This window comes from Lacerta agilis, chromosome 4 (genome assembly GCF_009819535.1).
Source record: "Lacerta agilis isolate rLacAgi1 chromosome 4, rLacAgi1.pri, whole genome shotgun sequence".
In the NCBI taxonomy this organism is placed as follows: domain Eukaryota; kingdom Metazoa; phylum Chordata; class Lepidosauria; order Squamata; family Lacertidae; genus Lacerta; species Lacerta agilis.
In genome coordinates this window covers 3,549,892-3,573,020 of record NC_046315.1, presented here as the reverse complement: position 1 = coordinate 3,573,020, position 23,129 = coordinate 3,549,892, and the positions used below count along the sequence as shown (strand labels likewise).

Genomic DNA, 23,129 nt, shown 5'->3' with positions numbered 1-23,129 from the left:
TCCCTCCTCTATATGGCATCCTTTGATATATTTGAACATGGCTATCCTATCCCCCCTTAACCTTCTCTACTCCAGGCTAAACATACCCCGCTCCCTAAGCCATTCCTCATAAGGCATCGTTTCCAGGCCTTGGACCATTTTGGTTGCCCTCCTCTGGACACGTTCCAGCTTGTCAGTATCCTTCTTGAACTGTGGTGCCCAGAACTGGACACAGTATTCCAGGTGAGGTCTGACCAGAGTGGAATACAGTGGTACTATTACTTCCCTTGATCTAGATGCTATACTCCTATTGATGCAGCCCAGAATTGCATTGGCTTTTTTAGCTGCTGCATCACACTGTTGACTCATGTCAAGTTTGTGGTCTACCAAGACTCCTAGATCCTTTTCACATGTACTGCTCTCAAGCCAGGTGTCACCCATCCTGTATTTGTGCCTTTCATTTTTTTGTTTTGCCCAAGTGTAGTACTTTGCATTCGAAGCTCTGCTTAAAAACCTCCAAGGAAGGAGAGTCTGCCGCCTCCCGAGGGAGACCGTTCCCACTGTCAAACACCTCATACCTGAACAAACACAAACCCCTGCGTTGCAAAAGGTAGCAATCTACAAAAATGCAAACGCAACACGCTGGCTAATAACTATTAGTGAATATATACCGTATTTTTCGCTCCATAAGATGCACTTTTTTCCTCCTGGAAATTAAGGGGAAATGTCTGTGCATCTTATGGAGCGAATGGTGGTCCCTGGAGCTGAATTGCCCAGGGGCCAAAAGCAGATATTGCTTTTTATTTTATAAAGAGAAGGGGTGTTGAAAGGACCCCGCTCAGCAGCTGATCAGCAAGAGATCGGGAGAGAGATAAGAGTCCCGGCTCCCTTTCAGCCCCGCCCTCCATTGTTGAATGTGCTGCAGAGGGAGGTTGTTTGTTTCCCTAGTCACATGGGACTGGCTGATTAGATTATCTGTCTGGAAACTGTAGAAAAGGCTCCCTTTCCTTCAGAAGCTGCAGAAATGTGAGTTGAACCCCATAAAATATGGGGCTTTTCCTCTTTGCTTTTCCCCCTTTGCAAAAGGAGCTTTGCTTTTCTCCCTTTGCAAAAAAGCTGCAAAACTTTTAGCTGATCCTAAAAAAAACAAACAAACTGGGCTTTTCCCTTTGCAAAAAAAGCTACAAAACGTTTAGCTGATCCACACAAAAACCAGGGCTTTTAGAGGAGGAAAACCAGAAAAAATAATTTTTTTCTTGTTTCCTCCTCTAAAAACGAGGTGCGCCCTATGGAGCGAAAAATACGGTAATTGGTTATGGTGTCATTCAAAATATACGAAGAAGACACTTCAAAATGATGTCTATATCATACAACACATCTCACAAAATGTGCAAGTAACTACAAGTTGTTATATATATCAGAGTCAAACAAAGAATCAAATCAAGGAATAGCGAGGAACGCCAAGCCGTCTCTCAAAGGAAGACGTCTCTCAGAAGTCTCAAAAGGACAGTATATCCAGACTAGTTCGAGTGTTTCGGAATAAAGTCTTCATCAGCAAATAATCTGATTATCCAGTGAGCACTGATCCACTAGCACAATCGCCACTACTATGAATATTTCATTGATAATTATTCGCTGATGAAGTCTCGCTAATTGCAGAATTGTAGAAGTGTAGTGTTGGAACTGTAGCCTGGCGAACATCTAGTGCTTGCCCAAGATCCTATTCTTGTTTCAAATGCTACCGATTGTAGGGGAAAAAGAAACTTTTGAATCGTGGAGAACGGATCTAAGTAATTTTATTTGGATGGGGGGAAAGGCAAGAATTCAATATAGATTGTTAACGGATGTTAAAGAAAGGGGAGGCTGGGGTGTCCCAGACCTAAAATTATATTATGCCTCTGCGTGCCTTTCTTGGCCTTGTTCCACCCCCATCAGCCAAACCCCCATTCCCACCACCCTTCTGAGTCATACCCCTCCCCACTCCCTCACTATATTTAAGGATCTGGTGACTTCCGTTTCAGCGTATCTGAAGAAGTGTGCATGCACACGAAAGCTCATACCAAGAACAAACTCAGTTGGTCTCTAAGGTGCCACTGGAAGGAATATTCTATTTTGGCTCAAATGAAGTTCTGTGAGACTGACGCGCGTGGAAATGGACTCTGCCCTAAGCCTTAATGCAATGGGGGAAATGATCACAAATACGTTTCATTCATGGCTCAGTCGGTAGATTCTTAGTCTCAGGGTCATGGGTTCGAATCCCACACTGGGCAATAGATTCCTGCATTTCAGGGGGTTGGACTAGAAGACCCTCATGGTCCCAACTCTATGATTCTGTGATACGACTCTATACAGTGAAAAGCGCACAGCCAGACAGACAAATGATTTCAGCTCAGGGCACCTTAAACCTCACAGCGCTTGAGAGATGCACTAACATTAAAAGCCAGGCAGGCATTTCCGAGGGATGAGATCAGGCAGACACACCCAGCAGCAGTGGGATGTGTTGGGATGCATTGCCAAGACCTCAGAACATCCAGTATTTACTATCATCAGCAACATTACTAATATCTGTTGCCTGGTCCTCATAAGAAGGTATGAGGGCAGTTTAGAGCATATAAGAATCATAGAATCCTAGAGTTGGAAGAGACCCCAAGGGCCATCCAGTCCAACCCCCTGCCAAGCAGGAAACACCATCAAAGCATTCCTGACAGATGGCTATCAAGCCTCCGCTTCAAGACCTCCAGAGAAGGAGACTCCACCACACGCAGCAAACTCCACTGTCCAACAGCTCTCACTGTCAGGAAGTTCTTGCTAATGTTTAGGTGGAATCTTCTTTCTTGTAGTTTGAATCCATTGCCCCGTGTCCGCTTCTCTGGAGCAGCAGAAAACAACCTTTCTCCCTCCTCTAGATGACATCCTTTGATATATTTGAACATGGCTATCATATCACCCCTTAACCTTCTCTTCTCCAGGCTAAACATACCCAGCTCCCTAAGCCGTTCCTCATAAGGCATCGTTTCCAGGCCTTTGACCATTTTGGTTGCCCAAAAAAGAGAACAATTAGATGGAGTAAAACGAAATCAATATGATTTAGTGCGCACTTTCTTTGCACAATTCATTAGCAGATGAATCATAGCATAGCTAAATGTAGGGCTTGTTGTTGTTCAGCCGTTCAGTCGTGTCCGACTCTTCGTGACCCCATGGACCAGAGCACGCCAGGCACGCCTATCCTTCACTGCCTCCCGCAGTTTGGCCAAACTCATGTTTAACGTTGTTAAAAGGTGCCAACCTTAAAAGCCCTAAACCAGAGCAGCCTTTTCTGCATTTGCCAGGTGGGGTGAATTAAAAGGGTGGCTCTCTCTTTGGGGGCCCAGGCTGCAGGAAAAAGGAGCTTGCAAACCAGCTCCAGAAAAGGAGAGTGGCTCTCTCCAATATTTCCCAAAGACACTCTGCGCAGGGCTGATATCTTGTGAAAACTCTGCCCTCGTGTGGCAGCGTTGGTGCATCTCTGAGATTTAAAGCAGCCTTGGTTTTTGAGAAATGAAGGCAGGACGTACAAAGCCAATCGGCTCAACCGGGGCCAAGGTTAGAAGACGCCTGCTTCTTGGGAGAAAAGCAATGACAAACCTAGACAGCATCTTAAAAAGCAGAGACATCACCTTGCTGACAAAGGTCTGTATAGTTAAAGCTATGGTTTTCCCAGTAGTAATGTACGGAAGTGAGAGCTGGACCATCAAGAAGGCTGATCGCCAAAGAATTGATGCTTTTGAATTATGGTGTTGGAGGAGACTCTTGAGAGTCCCATGGATTGCAAGAAGATCAAACATATGCATCCTTAAAGAAATCAGCCCCGAGTGCTCACTGGAAGGGCAGATCCTGAAGTTGAGGCTCCAGTACTTTGGCCACCTCATGAGAAAAGAAGACTCCCTGGAAAAGACTCTGATGTTGGGAAAGATGGAGGGCACAAGGAGAAGGGGACGACAGAGGATGAGATGGTTGGACAGTGTTCTCGAAGCTACTAACATGAGTTTGGCCAAACTGCGAGAGGCAGTGGAGGATAGGGGTGCCTGGCCTGCTCTGGTCCATGGGGTCACGAAGAGTCGGACACGACTGAACGACAACAACAGCAACAATTAATTCTTTGCAGCAATACTCTGGGATCTCCTTTATGCCCCTTTTCTAGCAAATGAGGCAGCAGAGAGTGAAGAAGAGTTTCACTTTCTTCTTCCGAACAGCAGTGAACCCAAACAAAAAACCCTCTTTGCCTCTGCCTCCTAACCACCAACTTTCACAAGCAGCTTCTGATGAGTCGCATGTCAGGAAGGAAGAGTAGAATTCCTCATGGAGCAAGACTGATCCTCCTGCCCTAGGTCCAACGCTTAAGACTCTCGTTGCCCACGGCATCTTTCTCACTTTCCTGCAACTTGCTCCCAAAACCATCACCCTTTCGGCGACGCAGAAGAATGACAGCGTCACGTAGCGGTTGGAGCGTCGGACTAGGACCTGGCAGCCCGGGGTTCGAATCCCCACTCAGCCACGAAAGCTCATGGGGTGGGCCTTGGGCCAGCCACTCACTCTCAACTGAACCTACCTCGCAGGGGTGTTGGGAGGAGAAAATGGGGAGGAGAACCACGTACGCCACTTTGAGCTTTTTGGAGGAAAAGGGGGTATACAAATGCCATAAATTAATAAATACAGGTGATGTTAGATCTTCCCTGGGACATATGGTCACGTGTTCCCCTGCTCCTTTGCATCCCAGCCCCTTAATTCCCCACCTCGATCAGCTCCTCCGTCCAGACTTTCTTATCCATTTTGAGGCTCCGTACTTTGGTGACATTGGGTCCCAGTCCGCGGTGTTCTCCTGTGTCGGGAAGGAGATAATAATTAAAATTTCTTGGTTTGCAGTGATAGCGATCTCTGGTAAGATACTTTGCGTTTTCACTGCAACAAAATATAGAGAAACGCGATTTCCTCTGGGGCTCTGTTGCCCTTGTGGACAATAACTATATTGGTTGCTTGGAGCTTTCAGAGTTAAAGAAGCTCAACATTTCGCTCCTCCCACAGGGACGATGTGTCACAACATCCGGGGTTATCTGCTGAATGCGATGTCTTTGTGATTTATGTGACGCACCGTTTATTTTCTGGTCAGTCCTACTTTCGGTTCTGAACCGGAGAGACCGGAGCGATGATGGCCTCCCATTCTCCGGGAAAGTGGCTATGATTTATATGCTTGTAATAAAGCGTACTTTGCTTTGAAACAACCCAGACGTTGTGGGAGTTTATTTGCTGGCACGAAAGGTACACACACCGTTGCGCAAGAAGAAGTAAGAAGTAAGAAGTTTGAACAAACTCTGCTAAAGCACTGGAGAAGCAGGAGAACGCAGAAGGAAGCGTGCTGGACACCACTCCAAGTGCTAAACTGGTTTTGAGGCTTTCCCAGTTAAAACCAAAGGCCCCACAAACAATTACACTTCAAACCTCCATTCTTCCAAAATAAAAGGATTGTGATCATTTCTTAAATTGCCTCTTCAGTCTGTAACAATTACAATACTTTCAGGTGATTTTTTGGGGGGGTGGGGGAATCAGATTTGCAATACTGGGATATTCAAAAATTCAGATTTAAGAAACACTTGTGCACAGAGCCTGCATCCAAGCAGGAGATAGAAATTCAGCTCTCGGATAAAGAATAGGGAAAACCTGTTATACAAAGTGGGCTTTGTTGCAATTCAGCAACTTTTGATGGCATACACAATGTTAGAAGATGAGCAATTAAATAGTCTTGGGATGGTATGTTTGATGTTGTTGGGGCCAACAGTGCCCTTCAGCTCTCTATATTGGACAAACAGGCCAAACCCTACGCCAAAGGATAAATAAATGGACATAAATCTGATATCAGGAATCACAAGACAGAGAAACCAGTAGGAGAACACTTCAATCTCCCAGGACATTCTACGAAAGATCTCAAAGTAGCTGTCTTATTACAAAGGAATTTCAGAAATAAACTGGAAAGAGAAGTTGCTGAATTGCAACTAATCACCAAACTTAAAACCATGGAGAGACCTGGTCTGAACAAAGACATTGGATTCTTATCACATTATACATGACAAAGCTATCTTTAGCCATCTCACCCCTTGCTTTTTCCTGTAAGACCAATTCCAGTCGTTAACAGTCGTCAACAGGTTTTCCACACCCATCAGCCAATCCCCCATTCCCACCACCCTTCTGAGTCATACCCCTCCCCACTCCCTCACTATATTTAAGGGTCTCGTGACTTCCGTTTCAGTGTATCTGAAGAAGTGTGCATGCTCATGCCAAGCTCGTACCAAGAACAAACTTAGTTGGTCTCTAAGGTGCTACTGGAAGGATTTTTTTTATTTTTTATTTTGTTTTGAAAACTTAAGATTAATAAAATAATGGGGGGGGGGGAGACACAAATCGTCCCTTACCTGCGCATCTCTTGCAGATGACCACACAGAGGTTGATGGAGCCCCAGTCAGGTTTTGGGGAGCCGCAGTCAGCGCAGAAGCAGTTTTCTTCCACCTTCCAAATCCTCTCGGCCACCTCGAAGTTGGACAGCGCCTCGGCGATGGACTGTTGCATGGCCTCCACCCATTCCTCCTTCTCCTGGTCGGATTCTGCAACGAAGCTGGGAAAGGCAAGAAGAGCAGCGGGTTAGGGACGGAGGACCAATCCTGTGCAATATCTAGGACTGAGGGGAGAAATCTGGAAGTGGAACTGATGGAGGCTAAACAGGAGCAGCGGCCAGAACCGGCAGCAGGTGGGTCAGAACCAGCAAATTCTAGTCTGGGTCTCATGCTCCCTTCCTTCCGAGTTCTGCAAGGACAAAACATAACTGTGCAAGGATAGCCTGCCGATCTAGTCCGGCACCCTGTTCCCACTGTGGCCAACCTTAATGGGAAATGCCAAGCAGGATCCGAGCCACGGAGAACTCTCCCTTCCTGAGATTTCCAGCAACTGGGACCCAGAAGTTTCAATGACCGTAAGATGTCAGAGATGGGACCCAGGATTCTTCTGCGGCAAAGCAAGGGGAGTCTGCTGCTGTTGAGCTCATCCCTTCCCCAAAGCACACAGGGGCAGGATGAGGCCTTTCTGAGTCAGCAGCCGTCATTACCTGAAGATCCGGTAGGGTGTGGTCAAGTCAAAGCCCCTCCGGTCCACATCCTTGACGTTTCCCACGTTCATTTCGATGTAGGTGATCCCGATGCCCAGGCGGAATTCCTAAGACGAGGGCACAAGAATTGAAAACGGGGCCTCAACCGCAATCCGTACTGGATCGGAAAGTGGTTTCACGATTGAAGGAGCGTCTCCGCCCCCATCGTCCAGCCCGGACACTGAGGTCCAGCTCCGAGGACTTTCTGGCGGTTCCCTCCCTGCGAGAAGCAAGGTTACAGGGAACCAGGCAGAGGGCCTTCTCGGTGGTGGCGCCTGCCCTGTGGAATGCCCTCCCATCCGATGTCAAGGGAATAAACAACTATCTGACTTTTAGAAGACACCTGAAGGCAGCCCTGTTTAGGGAAGTTTTCAATGTTTGTCGTTTTATTGTGCTTTTAATTACAGGTGAAACTCGAAAAATTAGAGTATCGTGGAAAAGTCCATTTATGTAAGCAATTGTTTTCATTAGCTACTGGAGTTTAATATATGAGATAGGCTCATGACATGCAAAGCGAGATATGTCAAGGCTTTATTTGTTATAATTGTGATGATTATGGTGCGCAGCTGATGAAAACCCCAAAGCTGAGATTGTTAATTTGGGGTTCTCATCAGCTTTACGCCATAATCTCCACAATTATAACAAATAAAGGCTTGACATATCTCGCTTTGCATGTCATGATTCTATCTCATATATTAGTTTCACCTTTTAAGTTGAATTATTGAAAGAAATGAACCTTTCCACAATATTCTAATTTTTCGAGTTTCACCTCTTATCTGTTGGAAGCCGACCAGAGTGACTGGGGAAACCCAGCCAGAGGGCTGGAATAATAATAATAATAATAATAATAATAATAATAATAATAATAATAATACAGTGGTGCCTCGCTAGACGAAAATAATTCGTTCTGTATTTTCGCCTAGCAATTTTTTCGTCTAGCGAAGCACCAATGTAAATCGCAGTTTTCGCTAGACGAAAAAAAAAATTCGTCTTGCGAGGCAGCCCCATTGACAAATTCGTCTTGCGGGGCAGCCTTCCGCTAGACGAATGCCTTTCGTCTAGCGAGTTTTTCGTCTAGCGAGGCATTCGTCTAGCGGGGCATCACTGTAATAATAATAATTAATAATAATTAATAACATTAATAATGATTAATAATGATTAATAATGATTAATAATGATTAATAATTAATAATAATTGCAGAGTTGGAAGGAGCCCCTTGGTGTCAACTGGTTCAACCCCATTCAATGAAGGGGCACCCCATCTCTACTTAAAAACCTCTGAGGGAGGCCGTTCCAGCATCCTGCTCTCACAGCAACCAACCAGAGGCCTCCATGGAAAACCCGCAAGCAGGATCCGAGCCCAAGAGCCCTCTCTCCTCCTTCGGTTTCCAGCAACCTGAATCCAGAAGCCCTGCTTCCTCCGACCGTGGACAGCCCTCTCCTCTTCTACGAATTTGCCCAATCCTCTCCTGAAGCCATCCAAAATTGGCGGCCTCCTGAGGCAGGGAGTTCCACAGTTCGACCAGGCGCTACGAGCAGCACACTCGTGGCGCATACGCACCTCTGCGTTCTTGTAGAGGAAGACTTTCTCCCCGGCCACCGCGACGTACAGCCTGTTTTTAAACCCCCGCAGCTCCAAGTGGCCGCTCTTGTCCACCGAGTCGAAACTGCCGCCGGGCACCTGGAAGGCGGACGCTCTGTCCAAACACCTCGACTTCTTCTCGTCCACTATCTTCTGGAGGGCCCTGATCCACTCGTTGCGATCCGCTGCGGCGCAGGAGACAGCGTCGGTATTTAGAGAAACGAAACGGAACGGACGGCGCTACTTCGTTCTGAAGTTGCGGCGGCCGGGGGGGGGGTGTCCCCATGCATAACGCTCTCCCAGCAGGGAAGGAGAAATCAGAGAATCTAGGTGGCCATCACTGCCTCCTGTGGCAGGGAGTTCCACAGTTTAACTATATTAAGAAGTTCTCTCTTTTGGATTACGGAAATAATCCACAATGAACTGGGGGGGGGTGTTTAAATGTACTTTTCAAAAACAAACAAACAAACAAACAAACCAGAGTCCTTTTGGTTGGTGATAATTTCAGGCTGAAATTCCCAGGTAAACTACGCAAAGTATCACAGTGGTGATAATAATGTAACAACAAACCAAACCAAATCACCAAAAACTGGCTAATAGATATAAAAGGGGATTTACTAGGATCCTAGAATCCTAGAGTTGGAAGAGACCCTAAGGGCCATCCAGTCCAACACCCTGCCAAGCAGGAAACACCATCAAAGCAATCCTGACAGATGGCTGTCAAGCCTCCGCTTAAAGACCTCCAAAGAAGGAGACTCCACCACACTCCTTGGTAGCAAATTCCACTGCCGAACAGCTCTCACTGTCAGGAAGTTCTTCCTAATGTTTAGGTGGAATCTTCTTTCTTGCAGTTTGAATCCATTGCCCCGTGTCCGCTTCTCTGGAGCAGCAGAAAACAACCTTTCTCCCTCCTCTATATGACATCCTTTGATATATGTGAACATGGCTATCATATCCCCCCTTAACCTTCTCTTCTCCAGGCTAAACATACCCAGCTCCCTAAGCCGTTCCTCATAAGGCATCGTTTCCAGGCCTTTGACCATTTTGGTTGCCCTCCTCTGGACACGTTCCAGCTTGTCAGTATTCTTCTTGAACTGTGGTGCCCAGAACTGGACACAGTATTCCAGGTGAGGTCTGACCAGAGCGGAATACAGTGGTACTATTACTTCCCTTGATCTAGATGCTATACTCCTATTGATGCAGCCCAGAATTGCATTGGCTTTTTTAGCTGCTGCATCACACTGTTGACTCATGCCAAGTTTATGGTCTACCAAGACTCCTAGATCCAGAGATTGTTATGTCTGGATCTAGTTATTCAGACATTGATACGTTCCCTGTGCATATCATTTATTCCATGGTCTTGACAGTACTAATATTGTTTTGCACATGGCCTTGTAATATGTTTTCGCTTGTTTGAATGGTTTATGAGTCAATTTTATTTAGTTATTTTCTAGTAAATCCCCTTTTATATCTATTAGCCAGTTTGTGGTGATTTGGTTTGGTTTATTGAAATTCCCAGGTGTCAAAAAAGGTTATTTATGTAGGCAAAAACTGCGGCCCGTGTTTCATTAGCCCCAAAATGGAAAACGAGCGAGGTCTCAACCAAAGAGGAACGGCAACTTAAGCTGACAGAATATCCGCAGCTTGCAGGCTTAACATATACAGAAGAAGAGAACAAGAAGAACATACGTTATAGACGATTGGAAAGCGTTTATTGAATGTATGGAAAATAATTGTGTACAGCTGAAAACGCTGGCAGCATTAAGATACATTCAACGGTGTAAATCAGTTTTGATGGATGTAATAACGGAAAACTGATTGGTATAGTTTTTGTAAAATATGCAGGGATTTATAATATACAAAATGGAAACCATAGAAAGAGAAGAAGGGGAGTCGTTGATATTTTAAGGATGGTTAAATGAGTATTTCAAATTGTAAAACAGGAAATTTAATAGCATTGTGAGAGAGGGGAGGAAGGAAGCGAGAGGAATCTCACCTACCATCACTCTCAGCCCGGAAAGCAAAGGTCCGGTTGTTGGTGATCACCTCAAATTTCTGGTCCCCGATACTGGCCACACGAGTAATACAGCATATGGGGATGAGGCGTTTGGAGTAAACATCCTGCAGCATTTGAAAGAGAGGTTGGTCAACGGAGCGTATTATCGTGATGGTTCATTCAGAGCGTGGCTTCTGTACGCTCAAAGTGAGGCGGCCCCTACCTCCAGGCCCGCAATCTATACAAATGCAACGTGACACACACACAAGGAAAGAGGGATGAGGAGGGCAGAGGAAAAAGCAAAACTCGGCCACCAGTTTCTCAGCAGTTCTTCAGGGGCAGGAGACTGGCACAGTGGGATATAAGGGGACCAATATTGAGGCACTCAATATTTAATTCTTAGACTGTTTTCTTTTTGTATTTAAAATAGGAAGGTCTCTGTTGGAAACCTTCTATCTTTTTTTACTTTCCCCTCCTCCTTCACTTTCTCTACTCTCCTTTCTCTCTTCTTCTTCTTACTCAACTTCTATCTTTTTATTTTCACTCTTTTTTACTCTCGGGTGATAATTTGTTATTTTCTGCACTCAATTTATTTGTTCTATTACCTGAATTGAATTTAATCTAGAAGTTAAATATTATATGTATCGGGAATGTAATATGTATTTTATCTAATGTATGTACCTTTGATATGTAATAAAAACTATTGAAAATATATATTTAATTCTTAGTATTTTGGGGGAAGCCTTAAGAAAACAATTACTTTCTGTTCTATCCAGATTTTCACTTTTTGGAATACGGCAACCCTATCTTAGCGACTCTAAGCGCCCCGTAATGAACTACACTTCCCGGCACTCTTTGGGGGAAGCGATGGCTGCTACTGATTTAAATGTATCCAGCAGTTGGGGCTGGGCCTGAGTTAGGGCACAAAACCGGTGCAGAATGTAGAAAGGGATGTGATATTCCCCCGAACCCATCCAGCCCCGTTGCTTTCCGTAAGGAGAGCCTTATGGGAATCAGGAATCCCAACCAAGGAAGAATGGCAGGTGAGATTAATGGACTACGCAGAAATGGCCAAACTAACGGGAAGAATTAGGAATCCATTTTTAATAAAGAACGGGGCAAGTATACAATTTATTGGAAAATTGTTGGAAACAATTAAAATTCATTAGCAGCATTGGTTTAAAACTGGCAGTTAATTTTTTTAACTAAGGATTTATTAAAAAATGGAATTATAAAGGAGATGCGGGGGAGGGGGGAATTGTAACCTAAGGATCCACAAAGGGGGGGGGGAGTCAAAGGGGTTATTTGTGTTGTTTCCCCCTCCTCCATGAATTTGTCCAACCCTCTTTCAAAGCCATCCAAGCGGGCAGCCATCACTGTCTCCTGTGGCAGGGAGTTCCACATTCTAACTGCGCTCTGCGTGGACCTATCTCTTCCCCTCTCACCTTCTCACTGTCAAAGTAGCGGAGGTTGTCGCTATCCAATTTCACCCATCGCTTCTGGTAGATATAGGACCTGGAGCCGGAAAAGACTGTTAGCTGGGGTGCTCTGTGGGTCAGCAGGGTGGTCCTTAAAGAGGTAAAACCAGGCGGTCAATGTCTGTCAGGATTCCCACCCCATTATTTTATTAACATTTATTAAATCTGTTTGTCGCTTTATCGTGCCCAAGACAACCCAAAGTAGCTTACAACCAAAGGGAAACTGCAGGATCATTTTGGAGAGGAATCTCTTTCTGTAAACTGCTTTGTGATTATTTGCAGTCAAGCGGTGTATATATAATTTTTATGAAATAAAATAAAATAAAATTGTCTGGAAAGAAGTTTCTTCTATCACGATACAACCTGGTCCAAGGCTGGCATTGTTAAATCTGTTTTTAGACGAACATATGCATTTTAGGGCCTGCTAATCTGGACTGGATGAATCCCAAACTGGAATTGAGATTGCCGGAAGAAATATCAACAACCTCAGATACGCTGATGACACAACCTTGATGGCAGAAAGAGAGGAGGAATTAAAGAACCTTTTAATGAGCGTGAAAGTGGAGAGTGCAAAATATGGTCTGAAGCTCAACATCAAAAAAACTAAGATCGTGGCCACTGGTCCCATCACCTCCTGGCAAATAGAAGGGGAAGAAATGGAGGCAGTGAGAGATTTCACTTTCTTGGGTTCCATGATCACTGCAGATGGTGACAGCAGTCACGAAATTAGAAGACGCCTGCTTCTTGGGAGGAAAGCAATGACAAACCTAGACAGCATCTTAAAAAGCAAAGACATCACCTTGCCGACAAAGGTCCGTATAGTTAAAGCTATGGTTTTCCCAGTAGTAATGTACGGAAGTGAGAGCTGGACCATAAAGAAGGCTGATCGCCGAAGAATTGATGCTTTTGAATTGTGGTACTGAAGGAGACTCTTGAGAGTCCCATGGACTGCAAGAAGATCAAACCTATCCATTCTCAAAGAAATCAGCCCTGAGTGCTCACTGGAAGGACAGATCCTGAAGTTGAGGCTCCAGTACTTTGGCCACCTCATGAGAAGAGAAGACTCCCTGGAAAAGACCCTGATGTTGGGAAAGATGGAGGGCACAAGGAGAAGGGGACGACAGAGGACGAGATGGTTGGACAGTGTTCTCGAAGCTACTAACATGAGTTTGGCCAAACTGTGAGAGGCCGTGAAGGATAGGCGTGCCTGGCGTGCTCTGGTCCATGGGGTCACGAAGAGTCGGACACGACTGAACAACAACAACAACAAATATTGGCGGGGATCGGGTGGCGAGGCTGTTTTTGGGAGTGACTATCAAACAGGGTATAACTTGGAATGCAAATACCACTGCTCTGGTAAAATAGCCCAGCAGAGAACTTATTTTCTCACTTTTTTATAAAAAACAATATAAGTGAGAAACTGCTGGTGTCCTTTTACCGTAGCTGCATAGAGAGCATTCTTTCATATTGTATTTGTGCTTGGTTTTCCATGTGTAAAGTAATGGAGTAGAAGGTGCTCCAGAAAGTCATAACCACAGCCCAAGATATTATCAGTCATTCCCTCCCATCTTTGGAGGAACTATACAGCTCCCGTTGCCTTAAAAAAGTTAAAAATATTTTACAAGATCCGTCTCATCCTGGATATATACTCTTTTTGCACCACTGCCCTCAGGCAAGAGATACAGATCAATCAAATCGAGAACAAATAGATTAAAAAACAGTTTCTATCCAAAAGCCATAACCATCTTAAATGCTGTAACTAGATTATATGACCTTGGAGAGTTTTGATGGGTATGTATGTATGTATGTTAGGTTTGGAGGTTTCAGGGTTAAATAAGCTCAACAGTACGCCCCTCCCACAGGGAGGATGTGTCATACATCCGGGTATCTGGTATATGCGAATGCCTATGTGATTTATGTGACGCACCGTTTATTTTCCTGTTCAGTCTTACTTTCGGTTCTGACCGGAGCGGAGATGTCATCCGAATCTCCAGGAGAAGCTCTGTGATTTATATGCTTGTAAATAAAGCGCACTTGCTTTGAAACAACCCAGACGTTGTGGGAGTTTAATTGCCGGCACGAAAGGCACACATACCGTTGCGCAAGAAGAGGGAGTAAGAAGTTTGAAAAACTCTGCAAAAGCACTGGAGAAGGAGGAAAACGCAGAGGAAGCGTAGCTGGACACCACTCCAAGTGCTAAACTGGTTTTGAGGCTTTACCAGTTAAAACCAAAAACCCAATATATGTATGTGCAGCTGAAACTATCCCGCCCCCCCAAGTTGTTGTATGGGTTGGCATCCAATTTCATTGTACTTGTAGAATGACAATAAAGAAATCTTATATCTTCTCTTATCTTAATAAAACCAGGCTCACATTATCAGAAGGACAGCCTCTGCCAACCTGCCGGGTGTTTTGGTACTACAACTCCCATCGGCCTCACAGATGGGAGTTGTAGTTCAAAGCGCCTGGAGGAAGCAAACTCCGCGGCCGCTGCTAGGGAGGCTTTTCCAGGTTTGGAAAGAACGGTTTGCTCACCCCTGCGGTGGGTTCTTATCCAGCCAGCCCGCCTTGATGACGGGCGACAACTGAGAGGACGAGTCCGTCCTGTTCATCCCGTCGCCGTGGAGGCTCAAGGTGCTGAAGGACAGAGTGCTGCCGGGATACGAGTTCGGCCCGCAGTCATTCCAGTGGTTGCTGCTGTGGAGACAAAGGAGGGGCGACATATCAGGCCTTGCAGGGGGTTTGGTCTTGATCAGGCACGTCCAACTCCCAAGAGACTGCGATCTACTCACAGTATTAAAAAAAAAAACTGGCATGGATCTACGCCAGGGGTCACCAACCTTTTCCAGCTGTGGGCCGGTCCACCGTCCCTCAGACCATGTGGGGGGCCAGACTATTATTGGGGGGAGGGGTGTGAATGAACGAATTCCTATGCCCCACAAATAATCCAGAGATGCATTTTAAATAAAAGCACACATTCTACTCATGTAAAAACACTAGGCAGGTCCTACAAATAACCCAGAGATGCATTTTAAATAAAAGGACATTCTACTCATGTAAAAACACGCTGATTCCCGGACCGTCCACGGGCCGCATTTAGAAGGCGATTGGGCCGCATCCGGCCCACAGGCCTTAGTTTGGGGACCCCTGCAATATATATTTTTAAAAATGAACAAATTCCTATGCCCCACAAATAACCCAGAGATGCATTTTAAAGAAAAGGACACATTCTATTCATGTAAAAACACGCTGATTCCCGGACTGTCTGTGGGCCGGATTGAGAAGGCGATTGGGCCGCATCCATCCCCCGGGTCTTAGGTTGCCTCCCCTGATCTACCCATTGTCTTTGGAGGGAGGGAGGAGCTTGGGTGTCGTGTAGATACAGCCGTACCTTGGTTCTCAAACGGAATCCGTTCCGGAAGTCTGTTCGACTTCCAAAAACGTTCCAAAACCAAGGCGCGCCTTCTGATTGGTGCAGGAGCTTCCTGCACTCAATCGGAAGCTGCAGAAGCCGCGTCGGACGTTCGGGTGTGTGTGTACATATATATAGTCGTACCTGGGTTCCCGAATGCCTTGCAACTCAAACATTTTGGCTCCCGAACACCGCAAACCCGGAAGTGAGTGCTCCGGTTTGCAAATGTTCTTTGGAACCCAAACGTCCGACGCGTCCTTAGGGGATAACGCGGGAAAGAAACACGATAAATTGATGAAACTTTGTTTTGGATCATGGGCGTACCCAGGGAGGGCAGGGGGGGGCAGCTGCCCCCCCCCCAGAAGCAAACAAAATTTAAATGGTTATCGGCAGCCTAAAAGGAAAAAAAAAGCTTTCCTCCTGAATAAAAGCTCAACGACTGGTCTTTCCCCCCTCCCAAAATCTCAATAACAATTGAGCTCTTGCCCTCTTGCCGAGGCATAGTTGGCCACTGTGTGTGTATGTGTGTGTGTGTGTGTGTGTTGCGCTGGCTGTTTCCCCCTCCCTCATGCCGACAAAGAGCTGGCGTGCCTATGAGAGACAGGATCCTAGCCTGCACCCTGCTTGGTCAAATGGGGACGCAGGCTGAGACTTGGGCAGTGTCAGGGGGCGAATCCGAGGGCTGACCATGGTCTTAGCCTGGGTTCTCATCCTTCCTCGTCTGCCTGCTTTTTGTATCCACGCTACGTCGTGCTGGCAAGAGAGGAACAGTTTCTGAATTTGCCGGGAATCATCGTTGCAAGGGAGCTTGGGAAACTTGAGTTCCCTTGCATGGTGAGTAGTTCCTTTGCGAGGACTGAGTTTTTCAGCCATTTGGGGCTTTCTGTTTGGGGGGGGGAGTGTTTTTCTGTTTTTTGAAGCTGTTTTTGTTTTTTGAAGTGGCTGAATTGCAACTAATCACCAAACTTAAAACCATGGAGAAACCTGGTCTGAACAAAGACATTGGATTCTTATCTCATTATACATAACAAAGCTATCTTTAGCCATCTCACCCCTTGCCTTTCCCTGCAAGACTAATTGCAGCCGTTAAGAGTCATCAACAGGTTTTCCACACCTATCAACTGATCACCCATTCCCACCACCCTTCTGAGTCATACCCCTCCCCACTCCCTCACTATATTTAAGGATCCGGTGAGTTCTGTTTCAGTTTATCTGAAGAAGTGTGCATGCACACGAAAGCTCATACCAAGAACAAACCCAGTTGGTCTCTAAGGTGCTACTGGAAGGAATTTTCTTCTTTGAAGCTGTTTTTGTTTTTGAACCTGAACGACCATGGCTTGCCCCCCCCCCCCCCCAGTTTTGATCCTGGGTACGCCCCTGTTTCGGATGCCCATTCACTATGCGTCTGCCAATGCAATAAGATTGCTAAAATAAAAACCCCTTTTCCGAATCCGGAAGTGCTTACTGCTCTCATCCCAGCATGGTGATGCAAGAGAGCAAAGTCGTCCCCCCCAAAACACACACACACACACACACACACTTTGAAATACACTCTGCTTCCTCCCCATTTCCATTGCTAAATCATGTTTGGGAAATAGCAGCCTCTTCTCCCCCCCCCCTTTAGATTCCCCCTGGGTCAGAAATAGTCTGTCACCCTTCCAGCAAGCCCTGCTAAGCACCCTCTTCCGGAAAACAGGGCCTCTAACTACAAGGAAGGCCTGGGGTGAGTCACCAGCAAAACACACAGAGGACCCCCCTGCAAAAAGTTGGCTGCAAAGTAACACCCACAAACCTCCTGGGAAACTGAAAGGCATCTCCAGGGCTGGGAGCATGGGAACCAGCTCCCATACACTGAAGAAGTGTGCATGCACACGAAAGCTCATACCAAGAACAAATTTACCGCATTTTTCGCTCCATAAGACGCACCTGAACCTAAGACGCACCTAGTTTTTAGAGGAGGGAAAGGGAAAAGCCCTGCTTTTTTGAGGATTAGCTCAGCCCTTTTTGCAAAGGGAAAAGCCCTGGTTTTTTGAGGATCAGCTCAAAGTGGTGCAGCTTTTTTTGCAAAGGGAAAAGCCCTGCTTTTTTGAGGATCAGCTGAAAGTGGTGCAGCTTTTTTGCAAAGGGAAAAGCCCTGCTTTTTTGAGGATCAGCTGAAAGTGGTGCAGCTTTTTTTGCAAATGGAAAAGACCTGCTTTTTTGAGGATCAGCTGAAAGTGGTGCAGCTTTTTTTGCAAAGGGAAAAGCCCTGCTTTTTTGAGGATCAGCTGAAAGTGGTGCAGCTTTTTTTGCAAAGGGAAAAGCCCTGCTTTTTTGAGGATCAGCTGAAAATGGTGCAGCTTTTTTTGCAAAGGGGAAAGCCCTGCTTTTTTGAGGATCAGCTAAAGTGGTGCAGCTTTTTTTGCAAAGGGGAAAGCCCTGCTTTTTTGAGGATCAGCTGAAAGTGGTGCAGCTTTTTTGCAAAGGGAAAAGCCCTGCTTTTTTGAGGATCAGCTGAAAATGGTGCAGCTTTTTTGCAAAGGGAAAAGCCCTGCTTTTTTGAGGATCAGCTCAAAGTGGTGCAGCTTTTTTTGCAAAGGGGAAAGCCCTGCTTTTTTGAGGATCAGCTCAGTGGTGCAGCTTTTTTTGCAAAGGGAAAAGCCCTGCTTTTTTGAGGATCAGCTGAAAGTGGTGCAGCTTTTTTGCAAAGGGAAAAGCCCTGCTTTTTTGAGGATCAGCTGAAAGTGGTGCAGCTTTTTTTGCAAAGGGAAAAGCCCTGCTTTTTTGAGGATCAGCTGAAAGTGGTGCAGCTTTTTTTGAAAAGGGAAAAGCCCTGCTTTTTTGAGGATCAGCTGAAAGTGGTGCAGCTTTTTTGCAAAGGGAAAAGCCCTGCTTTTTTGAGGATCAGCTGAAAGTGGTGCAGCTTTTTTTGCAAAGAGGAAAAGCCCCGTTTTTATGGGGTCCAACTCACAGTTCTGCAGCTTCTAGTCCTACAGCCATTTCTAGTTTCCAGACAGATAATCTAATCAGCCAGTCCCATGTCTCTGGGGAAACAAACAGCCTCCCTCTGCATTCAACAATGGAGGCCTGGGCAAGGGGGCGGGGCTGGAAAGGGAGCCTTATCTCTCTCCCGATCACTCGCTGAACAGCTGTTCAGCGGCTTCCTTTCAACACCCCCCTCTCTTTGTAAAAAAAAACAACACACAATCTGCTTTTGGCCCCTGGGCAATTCAGCTGTAGGGACCACGCATTCGCTCCATAAGACGCACAGACATTTCCCCTTACTTTTTAGGAGGAAAAAAGTGTGTTTTATGGAGCGAAAAATACAGTAGTTGGTCTCTAAGATGCTACTGGAAGGGATTTTTTCATTTATTTTGTATTAGCCAGATATTTGTGCGTAAACGGAGCTGGGAAACAGGCTGGAAGCTGGAGACACAGAGCTTCCTGTGGCAGCGAGTTCCAAGGGTTAACTACACGCTGCATGGGAAGTGCTTCCCGTTGCCTGTCTTGATCTCCCAGCCATCGTGAGATGTCCAGGACTTCTACTGTTATGAGAAAGGAGTGGGGAGCTTTTCTCTCTCTGCTTTCTCCACGCCGGGTACCTATCATGTTGCCTCCCGCTGGCATTTTTCTCTAAACGAAAGAGCCCCAAATTCTGCAACCTGAGAGGGCAGGTTGCTCCATCCCCGCTGCAATGCAGGGGGTTGGACTAGATGACTCTTGAGGGTCCCTTCCGACTCTACGATCCCCTCGGTCATTTTGGTTGCTCTTTTTTCTGGACCTTGAATAGCTTGTCTCTCAAGAGGAAGCTCCTTCTTAGCTTTCGAAGGCATCGCTGGAAACAAGAGGGCAAGGCCAGATACTTCAGAACACACACACACACACACACACACACAAACCAAAGCAGCCCTCACCTGGTGGGGGATTCCTCCTTGAAATAATCCTCAATCAGCTCGTCTTCGCTCATCAGGCTGCTGAAACGGGCAGAGCGACGTTTCTCCGGTGTCGACTCCACCGCCACGTCCTCCTGCAGAGGGAAGAAGGAAAAAAGGAGTTGCACTTTGAAAAGCTCCCGGGCCTCAGAATTATTATTCCCCAGCCACTCTGGGCGGCTCCCAACTGAATATCAAAAACACAATACAGCATTAAACATTAAAAAAAACTTCCCTAAGCAGGGCTGCCTTCAGATGTCTTCTAAAAGTCAGATAGTTGTTTATTTCCTTGACATCCGATGGGAGGGGGCGCCACCACCGAGAAGGCCCTCTGCCTGGTTCCCTGTAATCTCACTTCGCACAGGGAGGGAACCGCCAGAAGGCCCTCGGAGCTGGACCTCAGTGTCCGGGCTGGACGATGGGGGGTGGAGACGCTCCTTCAGGTATACAGGACCAAGGCCATTTAAGGCTTTAAAGGTCAGCACCAACACTTTGAAATGTGCTCGGAAACGTCCTGGGAGCCAGTGTAGATCTCTCAGGACCGGTGTTATGTGGTCTCGGCGGCCACTCCCAGTCACCAGTCTAGCTGCCGCATTCTGGATTAGTTGTAGTTTCCGGGTCACCATCAAAGGTAGCCCCACGTAGAGCGCATTGCAGTAGTCCAAGCGGGAGATAACCAGAGCATGCACCACTCTGGCGAGACAGTCTGCGGGCAGGGAGGGTCTCAGCCTGCGTACCAGATGGAGCTGGTAGACAGCTGCCCTGGACACAGAATTGTCCTGTGCCTCCATGGACAGCGGTGAGTCCAAAACGACTCCCAGGCTGCGCACCTGGTCCTTCAGGGGCACAGTTACCCCATTCAGGACCAGGGAGTCCCCCACACCTGCCCCCCTCCTTTCGTCCTGCGAAAATTTTCGTCTAGCGGGTTTTTCGTCTAGCGAAGCGGCAATGCAAGCCGCGCTTTCGCTAGACAGAAAAAAAAAGACGAAAAAATTTCGTCTTGCGAGGCAGCCCCATAGACATTTTTGTCTTGCGGGGCTGCCTTCCGCTAAACGAATGCCTTCGTCTAGCGAGTTTTTCATCTAGCGAGGTATTCATCTAGCGGGGCACCACTGTACTTCTGTCTTGTCAGGATTCAACCTCAATCTGTTAGCCGCCATCCATCTCCAACTGCCTCCAGGCACTCACGCTCCCTGTGCATAGTCAGGGATCCCGGCATAGTGGTTAGAGCAGTGTTTTTCAACCTTTTTTGGGCAAAGGCACACTTGTTTCATGAAAAAAATCACGAGGCACACCACCATTAGAAAATGTTAAAAAAATTAACTCTGTGCCTATATTGACTATATATAAAGTAATTTTCCCACGGCACACCAGGCAACATCTCGCGGCACACTAGTGTGCCACGGAACAGTGGTTGAAAAACACTGGGTTAGAGTGCTGGGCTCAGACGTGGGAAATCGGGTTTTGAATCCCCACCCAGCCATGGAGTTCACCTTGGGCCACTCGCTCACTCTCAGCCTCGCCTACCGTGTTTCTCCTAAAATAAGACACCGTCATATATTTTTTTGCTCAAAAAAACACAGTATGGCTTATTTTGAATTATGGTGCTGGAGGAGACTCTTGAGAGTCCCATGGACTGCAAGAAGATCAAACCTATCCATTCTCAAGGAAATCGGCCCTGAGTGCTCACTAGAAGGACAGATCCTGAAGTTGAGGCTCCAGTACTTTGGCCACCTCATGAGAAGAGAAGACTCCCTAGAAAAGACCCTGATGTTGGGAAAGATGGAGGGCACAAGGAGAAGGGGACGACAGAGGATGAGATGGTTGGACAGTATTCTCGAAGCTACTGACATGAGTTTGGCCAAACTGCGGGAGGCAGTGAAGGATAGGCGTGCCTGGCGTGCTCTGGTCCATGCGGTCACGAAGAGTCGGACACGACTGAACGACTGAACAACATGGCTTATTTTCAGGGGGTGTCTTATTTTAACCGCGTCGCATCGGTACGCTGCATAGCCACGCCTCCCCAGGCTGTTTTAATGGGAGGTACCACATCACTATTGCTTATTTTCGGGGTATGGCTTATTTTTGGGGAACGGCTTATATTTCGCAAATGCATAGAAATCCTGCTATGGCTTATTTTATGGCTATGTCTTATTTTAGGAGAAACAGGGTACCTCACAGGGTCGTTGTGAGGATAGAGTAGGCAAAAATACGCGACCGAGAAGGGCCGCCTTGGCTAATAGCCGTTGATAGCCTCTAATCGTCTTTCAAAGCCATCGAGGTGCCTTTGCCATATGTGAAACAGTTTAGCTTAGTTTCAGTTTATTGCCGTCATAGACCAGCTGTTGAAAAATAGCCAAAAAAAAAAAAAAAAACAGAATTATAAAAACATGACAAAATAATAAACTGAAACTAAACAAAGCCAAACTGTGAAACAGAAACTTTCAGATGCTTCAGATGTACTGGAAAGACATATCTGACTGTGTTCATCAGTAGAAGAAACTCCGCTGAAAGGTTCTGGACTCTCCTTCCCTGGAGGTTTTTATTTATAAGAATTATCTATCTATCTATCTATCTATCTAATTTTTATTAAATTTTCTGTTTTACAATTTAGAATATTCATTTATACAACCTTAAAATACTAATGACTTCCCTTCTCCTCCTTCCATGCTTCATTTTGCATAGCATAAATCCCTGCATATTTTATATAAACTACTAAACCATTTGGTATTCCATCATGACTTATTTGCACCGTTGAATTTATCTAATTGCTGCCAGCGTTTTCAGCTGTACACAGTTATTTCCCATATATTTTTCCAACCTTCTCTAAACTTGTGTTCTTCTTGTTCTCTTATTCTGTATGTTAAGTCTGCAAGCTGCGCATATTCCGTCAGGTGAAGTTGCCATTCTTCTTTGGTTGGGACCTCGCTCAATTTCCATTTTTGGGCTAACAAAACACGGGCCGCCGTAGTGGCAGACATAAATAACCTTTTTTTGACACCCAATACTTTAAAAACTTCCCTGGAGATTTTTAAGCAGAGGTTGGAAAAGCCATCTGTCCTGGAAGCTTTAGCTGAGATTCCTGCTTTTGCAGGGGGTTGGACTGGATGACCCTCAGGGTCCCTGCCAACTCCACAATTCCAACGCTATGAGAACAAGCCTTTTCTGCAGTGGCCCCGCACAGAATCAGAAGCATTAAATTAAAACGTGATTTTGCCAGCTCTTGCCCAAGGTAGCACGTGTCGCTCGGCTCTCTAAACTCAATAAAAAAAAATTGGGGGTGGGGGGGTGGAATAATTTCACATTGTTTTAAAAATATTCAAATAATAGTGTATCTGAAGAAGTGTGCATGCACACGAAAGCTCATACCAAGAACAAACTTAGTTGGTCTCTAAGGTGGAGGAGGAATTGAAGAACCTTTTAATGAGGAGGAAAGAGGAAAGCGCAAAATATGGTCTGAAGCTCAACATCCAAAAAACTAAGATCATGGCCACTGGTCCCATCACCTCCTGGCAAATGGAAGGGGAAGAAATGGAGGCAGTGAGAAATTTCACTTTCTTGGGCTCCATGATCACTGCAGATGGTGACAGCAGTCACAAAATT

General features: G+C 46.1%; 1 protein-coding gene across 1 annotated transcript in view; it reads right to left on the bottom strand.

Moving 5' to 3' along the window:
- The window catches only part of ARAP1 (ArfGAP with RhoGAP domain, ankyrin repeat and PH domain 1), a 110,987-nt gene that overhangs the window by 53,554 nt on the left and 34,304 nt on the right, over window positions 1-23,129 (bottom strand). The window contains exons 4-11 of the mRNA XM_033145915.1: window positions 19,509-19,621; window positions 14,739-14,900; window positions 12,171-12,240; window positions 10,730-10,850; window positions 8,709-8,914; window positions 7,109-7,215; window positions 6,423-6,622; window positions 4,752-4,837 (exon numbers count right to left, since the gene is read on the bottom strand). Of these exons, the coding sequence (XP_033001806.1) occupies window positions 4,752-4,837; window positions 6,423-6,622; window positions 7,109-7,215; window positions 8,709-8,914; window positions 10,730-10,850; window positions 12,171-12,240; window positions 14,739-14,900; window positions 19,509-19,621 (1,065 nt within the window). The remainder of the gene's footprint in view (window positions 1-4,751; window positions 4,838-6,422; window positions 6,623-7,108; window positions 7,216-8,708; window positions 8,915-10,729; window positions 10,851-12,170; window positions 12,241-14,738; window positions 14,901-19,508; window positions 19,622-23,129) is intronic.